The sequence below is a fragment of the Hemibagrus wyckioides genome, linkage group LG06 (assembly GCF_019097595.1).
Source record: "Hemibagrus wyckioides isolate EC202008001 linkage group LG06, SWU_Hwy_1.0, whole genome shotgun sequence".
Taxonomy (NCBI): Eukaryota; Metazoa; Chordata; class Actinopteri; order Siluriformes; family Bagridae; genus Hemibagrus; species Hemibagrus wyckioides.
In genome coordinates, this window is record NC_080715.1 from 37,354,355 (window position 1) to 37,362,112 (window position 7,758).

The window sequence follows — 7,758 nt, forward strand, 5'->3', positions numbered from 1 at the left end:
CATTTACCAGACTGGGAGAAACCCAACACATACATACACTCACACATACACACACACACACACACTATGCCCCCAGCCAGGGCAGGAAACTGAGAGTAAGTGTTGAGAAATTGAGAGAGAGAGAGAGAGAGAGAGAGAGAGAGAGATCAAATTATCAGAGCAATTTCACACCACCTCACACGGTGCCATGTTTCATGGATCAAAAAAATAAATAAATAAACGGCATCCTAATGAACGCATCACTCTGGTTGGTAACTCTCACTCACAAAACCTGGAGGAAAAGCGTCTCAGATATAAGCACAATTAGCGCTACTTTTCCTCTCACTCGACATCTTCCTGCCACGTTCGATGTCTTATTAGTGAGGTCATTAGTAATGTCACATAATGCAATGCAACTATTAGACCAAGTTAGAGAGAGTTACAGAGGGCAGACGCTCGGCACGGCTAGTTAGCGGCATACGAGATGACGACTGCGACGGCGTTAGCAACAGATAGAAATAAAAATCTCGGCCCGAGGATCAGATGTGGACTTTTTGTAGTTTCTGAGTTCATTATAGACACTAATTCTTTGCTGTTGCAAGCTGACAGATGTAACGGCAGATCCGTGACGGTGTGATCCGAGTGGCTCTGTCCACGGCTGAGACGTTACACTGTAACTGCTCTAAAAATATGTTCTTTAAAGATCATTCGTTGAAAAGAATTATATATGCCAAGAAACACCGTCATGAAGAACATCACCAGGTGGAGAAACCAGAGTGACAGAGCGACCGAGAGCAGGACGAGCCTTTTGGGATGTGACAGAGGGACAAAAAGATATCTTATCAGTGAGGCTGACTGCTGAGAGACCTCTAAAGGAAGTGGTGTAGTAATTCTCACTCCTTAGATGTGACGATAATCTTAATAATCTGGGCTACAGGATAGGGTGGCTAGACTGTAGCATGTAGCAAAAAAAACCCTACTACCATGCAGTAAAATGTGTGACTTATTTCTAAAAGATTAGATAGAAGTATTTGGCCCAAAAACAAAACAGCTTCAGTTTATCACCCAAAGAACATCATACCTGCTGTGAAGCATGGTGGTGGCAGCACCATAGCATCTCTTTAGGTGAAGTGGGTAGGGTTACTAGACTAAAGCTCTTTCTCTTTCACACGCCGCAAATTATATGATAAACTGTGACAATCAATCTCGTATTTTTTACATGTCTAGGATGGCTAGTCAAAGAAAAAACCCTCCACGCACACCTAATACCGAGCTCACACTGCATGAATCGTCAGAAAAAAGTCGTCAGATCTTGGTTGTTTTCACACTGCAAGACTATCTGGGTTAGCATGCAGTCACCGCTGTGTTCACGTTGCACGACAGATCGGTGACAGGAGGTTTTACACACTGCATGACTTCGGAAGAATCGCCGACAACTACACTTCACAACCGAACTCCTCCCCGCTGCCCTGTATATTGTTGTCTTATTGGCTGTAGGTCATCCCTGAGGTATTTTTCAGTCAGAACTCATTTCACACTGTAGGATTTTGAGTCTGCGACAGGTCCAGATATTTAGCATGGCAAGTATTTCACGGGCGTCGGCAAGGCATCGGCGATTCTCTCAGATCGCGTCTTTGATAATTCACACTGCGTGATTGTCACTGTCGTGAACGAGCACCGATTTGTCTCCGATTTCGAGCATTTGGCGGCGATTTCGCAAAACCTGTCGACGACTGAAAATCTGGGCTAAAATTCTGCAGTGTGAAATTCTCACGCAGTGTGAAATTTGGCTTAACCAAGTGTCAAAATGTGGTTTAAAGACCAAAAACAATTAACAAACATCATCCTCAGAGTGAAGCATGGTGATGGCAGCATAATGTTACAGAGCTACTTCTCCTCTCAGCCAGAACTGGAGCTCTAGTAAAGATTGAGGGAATCACGGATAGCTCAATCCTGGCACTCAGTCAGACGGCTGAAGATGAAGAAAAATGACACAGCCGAGATCTAAATCCTATCAAATAACTGTGGAATGACTTGAAGAGAGATGGGCACAGGAGGATCCCTTCACAGTTTGATAGATTTGGAGCATGTTTGCAAAGACGACTGGAATAAAATTGGCAAACCATAAAGAAAAGACAAAAAAGCGAAAGGTGCTTTAACACAGGATTAGTCAAAGGTGTGTGTAGACTTTGTGCAACCAGTTTATTGTGATTTTTTTTCCCTTTTTTTTGATCCTTTTTTTCCTCTTCCGCAATAATATTCAAATTTGTTGTTCACTTCAGATACACTGGTTACTAGATCAGAGCAAAAATCTTCCATATGTCATATTTTACATTTAAAAAACCATGCACTTTTAACAGGGGTCTCAAGATTTGCATCTCACAGGCACTCAGTGCAGTCACTTTGTCTTGACTTCGCATACAATTGCTAGATTTACAAACACCCCACCCCACCCCAACACAACACACCGAGGTATTTATCCAAGCAGACTAAATACTGCATGTGAAAGCGCTCCCTTTAATGCCTGCTATAGAAGAGCAGAATTTCTTTCAGACACTCACCAGAATCCTGTCTTCTGACTTGCCATTTTTGGTTTCGAGCTTGACACCACGAGCGAACTTGATCGCCGACTTGTCGACAAACTTCCTGATGCTGTCTGTTAAAACAAAAAAAAAGAAAAGAAAAAAAGCATTACTGCGTCCGTCCTCCGTCTGGCAATCAGACCGACAGAAAAACACAGAGCCGACCAAGCACATCGAATAGATATGCATCAGCAATCCACAGACGCAGAACTTTTCATGCCTGGGCCTTATGTCAGCACATCAATTTCTACATGAAATATAAACACTGCGAAAAAGCAAAGCAAACACGGTTTGTCAGCGGTATCAGATATCAAGTTGTAACCTTTTTGTTTAAATAAAAATAAATGAATAAATGTGAAACTCTTTGCCGAATATATTTAAAGTTTAAAATGTCAATAATTAATAATAATAATAATAATAATAATAATAATGATAATAATAATAATAATAATGATAATAATAATAATAATAATAATAATAATAGTAAAATAAATAAATAAATAAATAAATAAATAAATAAATAAAAATCCATCTTGGGGCTCCTGGGTTTCACAAGAGAAAAACACATTCACTCTATCATCCAGAAATTGTATGTATCCTATTCTGACAACACCTCCAGGAGTCGAGAGAGCAAAATTAGCTGTGCCGTCTGATTCTGAGAGATGAATGAAGCGCTCCCTCTCCCCTACAAACCACAAAGACACTAGCCGACCATGGGTATCTTTCAGCTCATGTATGCAAAAGACAGCAAATTGGGCTGTTACAGCCCTCTGACACAGCAAGAGCAGCAGTTCAAAGGTGGCTGTAGCCACCCAAGAAATATTCCTGACCACCTACTGTACAGTAACTGGCCACTCCAGAACTTAAACATTCACATAAACATAATCTTTAAGGTAAAAATAACAATTAAAAAAAATTAAAATGCATAATTTATTTGTCTGGGCTTGGCTTATTCTCTGAGTGGAATTTTTTCCTGTGGTTATATAGAATTCCTTTTTTTCTCCCACCTAAAGGCAAGAATATTGATATATTCCAGCAGTTGGAAAAGATATACTTTTATGATGTCTTAGAGAGAGCACCCTAGACCTAACCTGGTGGGGAAAAACGATTAAATTAGGGAGAAACTCTGCTCACTCCAGCTCTCATTCTTTACACCTTTGAATAATAGCAGAATAAAAGTGTTTGTAATGACCATCACTAACATGCAATATGGATGTACATTTATAGCATACACCCTTATCCAGAGCGACTTAGAATTTATCCCACTGTGCAATTGAGGGTTAAGGGGCTTGCTCAAAGTGCCTAACAGTGGCAGCTTGTTGGACCTGGGATGTGAACTCACAACCTTCCAATCAGTAGTTACACAAAGCTACCACATCCCCACATAATGTACAGTCTGGGCTAAAAGAAATCAGCCACAGCCTCTGTTTTTGGTTATACCATGGGCTCAAACACGCATGCTCTTTTTATTAAAGCATATAGTTATAATAGTAATACAGAAAACGTTGCCTACGTTCACGTGCATAACCCCAAGACATACACACTTACTGTAAGCTGCTCTACTATTATGTGACGTTACGCGCTATTACTCAAGAAAGAGGGGAACACTGAAGCGAAAAGAGTGAGAGACACGGGATGCCCCAGTGTTAATTATGACAGCTTATTAGCACTGGGGCGATTAGGAGTAATTAAGAAACGAGAGCACGCGAGAGCTCGCGCTCATGTGAGACAGTGAAGGGAAAGCGCACGTGCGAATCTGCTCCAACAGTGTATTAACGCGCAGCGAGCCTACGTGCATCACCTACTCACACACTCACACACACACACACAACATAGGGAAGCCCGGCCGCGCCTTATTAACGTAGCCCCACGAATAAATAAAGGGAGCAGTACTCCTGCATCCAACACGCAAATACGCGCGCGCGCACACACACAAAAACGCGCGCACACACATGCACAGATCACACACGCTCTCCTCTTATTAAATCATATGTTCCCATCCATGCACCATGCTGAATCCCGCCCCCCCCCCAAAAAAAAAAAACAAAATAAAAAAATCACAAATCCGGTTCAAATCTGCGCGTGCATTATTTCCGTGCATTTCTACACACCGGAAATCCATTCCCCGTTAACGGCACTGCGTCTGATCTCACCGTACTGATGAGCAACATGAACCCGAGATGCTAGGCGCTCGTGCAGAATAAGCTAATGCCCGCGAGGATGCTCTCTGATCTATTGTTTGTTTGGGTTTTTTATTTTTTGTCTTTCCTTACCTGTAAGGTCTCTGGATACGCTGGGGAAACACGGGTGTGCACCGATGTCTTTAGAAGCCATTTCCACCTTCTCTTCCACCTACTCACCCCGTTCAGTGATTAAACGGCACAGAATTCAGCTCGCAGAGCATTCCGCCAGTACGGCCCTGAGCGCTCCCTCTCCCTGAGACACTGAGAGAGAGAGAGAGAGAGAGAGAGAGAGAGAGAGAGAGAGAGAGAGAGAGGATGGAACGCGAGAGGCACTGGCCAGACTATATTTCAAGGATCCAGGTGCGAAACTAATCACTGATCTCGGGTGGTCATAGCCACCCCTCATATCTCACTGCCCACTTCAGAACGCAAGCCAAATCACAATTTTCTTTTACACCATGATGGTATGCTTTTTTTTTTTTTTTTGTAAAGATGAAGAATCAGTAAGTAGGCATGATGCACACCTCCAACATCACCTCCAAGGTAAAAATAATAATAATAATAATAATAATAAAATATATATAATTGATTCCCCTGAGTGGAATTTCTCCCTCTTGACCACTGTGTGAGTTTCCTTTTGTTCTCCCACCTGAGCCATACAGGCAGGTAGATTTACTGCTCTAGATTTCCGCCTATGCAAATATACACATCCAGAGTGAAAGAATAGGCATCCCATCCATGGTGTATTCTTATTTATAGTTACTGTATATACACCATGGTGTATCTGGATTACTTCAAACTGATTAGAACAACAAGACAATAAATAATAGCTCTGAACACTAAGCCTCATTTAGTTTTTTTTTGTTGTTGTTGTTGTTGAAGTAAAAGTTTCCACTGAAATTTGGGGAAAACACTGATTTTCTTAATACCCGTGCATGTACGTTGATGAATGCCAAACACCCGTGACTGACCAGGTGCGTGCAAGGCACTGCTGATTTGCATTTGGTGACTTTAAAACTGCATGAAAGTCAGAGCTTCACAGAGCTGAAATGACAAACGAAGTACAGAATACACTTCGAGGTCTTTCTACTTTTTCTATCAACAATTCTTACCAAAATTTAATCCTTTTAAGAATAGACAATAAGGACTTACTGTATCAAATTAAAGCAGCTTGTAATATTTTGATACATGTCTCTTAACTAATACCTTGTTACTTGTAATTCAGCAATTTTCAAGTCATTCCACAGGATTTTCAATAAGATTTAGATCAGGGATCTTTCTTTTTTTGGGGGGGATTTCTTCACCTGTTCTAGCTGAAAAGAAGCACAAATAGATAGACAGACAGATGATGCTGCCACCACCATGCTTCACTGTGTTTAGCAAAATGTAAGCATACTTGGATGTTTTGGATGTTTTTTTTCCCAAAAGGCTTCAGTCTAGTCGCTCTAGCCATTAGCCCAGACATGTGAAGAATATGAGAGATTATGGTCACATCTAGGGAGTGAGCACTACTTGACAGATATTCCTGTCAGCTCCTTTAATGATGCTGTGCTGTAGGTCTCTAAGCACCGTTCCTGATAAGATTTCTTCTTGTCCTTTGTCAATTTTGCAGGGACGTCCTGCTCCTGGTAAAGCGACTCTGGTGGCCCATTTTCTCCACTTGTTAATGATGGTCTTCACCGTGTTCCATGGTACATCTATTGTTTTGGAAACTATTTTGTACCCTGCTCCAGATACATTTCAACATGGAGACCCTGTACTTGCTTTGTAAGCACTTTGGCCACCTGAAATCAAGAAAATGATCAATCAAGATCAAGAAATTTTTTTATTTTTTTTAAATTAAAATAACCCTTCCCATTTGAACAGGGGTGTGTTTTTAAGCCCACTTTAGCTGCAGTGTTAAGGAGTATAATGTTTTGTCCAGTTGTGTCACAGAGCTCAGAGGAAGCCCAAGGTCACTAGATATAAAAGGAAATGTCTTTGAAGGATCTTAACATCAGTCCACAGGTTTAAAAAAGAAAAGTATCAATTTGCAGCTTATTTCTGATCAGAGGTGTTACAGACATGCGTTTCAAATTCAATTCAGTCTTCAAACCAGCCAAACTCCTGTTTATCAGTTAAGGAATAAAAAGAATGAAAGAAAAACAAGCCATATCTGGCTCCTTAACCATACATACATATTACATGGGCGCCACCTGCTGATAGATTTGATAGTATTACATTTATTTCTTTCCAAAACAAGTCACAACCAACAAGACATTTCTCCTTTGCGAGTATTCATACATTATATTGCCAAAAGTTTTGGGACACCCCTCCAAATCATTGAATTCAGGTGTTTTTCAGGGGTTGGGCTCGGCCCCTTAGTTCCAGTGAAAGGAACTCTTGATGCTTCAGCTTACCAAGACATTTTGGACAATTTCATGCTCCCACCTTTGTGGGAGCAGTTTGGGGATGACCCCTTCCTGTTCCAACATGACTGTACACCAGTGCACAAAGCAAAAAAGGCATGGATGAGTGAGTTTGTTGTGGAGGAACTTGACTGGCCTGCACAGAGTTCTGACCTCAACCTGATAGAGCACCATTGGGATGAATTAGAGCCAAGACTGTGAGCCAGACCTTTACGTCCAACGTCAGTGCCTGACCTCACAAATGCGCTTCTAGAGGAATGGTCAAAAAGTCCCCTAAACACACTCCTAAACCTTGTGGAAAGCCTTCCCAGAAGATTTGAAGCTGTTATAGCTGCGGGACTACATTTTACACCCATGTGCATGTAAAGGCAGACGTCCCAGTTTTGGTCTGGCTTGTATGCTCGGTTTCTTTGGGATGAAATTTGGTGTGATGTTTTCAAGGGGTTCATTAACTTCAGTGGCAAGTTGTATGAACCAAAGAGTGTGGAGATTCTTGTACAAATCAATTTTGTAAATGTATCCAATTTGCAGAAAGTGCAAAAAGGTCTTCTGAATCAGAACAGGTTTTTGCTCAGCAAGAACAAATGAAATTAAAGGAAAAAATTG

At 41.3% G+C, this 7,758-nt stretch overlaps 1 protein-coding gene across 3 annotated transcripts in view; it reads right to left on the reverse strand.

Moving 5' to 3' along the window:
- Nucleotides 1-5,286, reverse strand: part of LOC131355141 (capping protein, Arp2/3 and myosin-I linker protein 3-like) — a 59,367-nt gene extending 54,081 nt beyond the window's left edge. For 2 of the 3 annotated variants that reach the window (XM_058393401.1, XM_058393400.1), the window contains exons 1-2: nucleotides 4,835-5,286; nucleotides 2,541-2,635 (exon numbers count right to left, since the gene is read on the reverse strand). In XM_058393401.1, coding sequence (XP_058249384.1) covers nucleotides 2,541-2,635; nucleotides 4,835-4,895 — 156 coding nt within the window. In that variant the 5' untranslated portion in view covers nucleotides 4,896-5,286. The remainder of the gene's footprint in view (nucleotides 1-2,540; nucleotides 2,636-4,834) is intronic. The other variant, XM_058393399.1, reaches the window with a different exon arrangement.
- Between the last annotated feature and the right edge of the window lie 2,472 nt (nucleotides 5,287-7,758).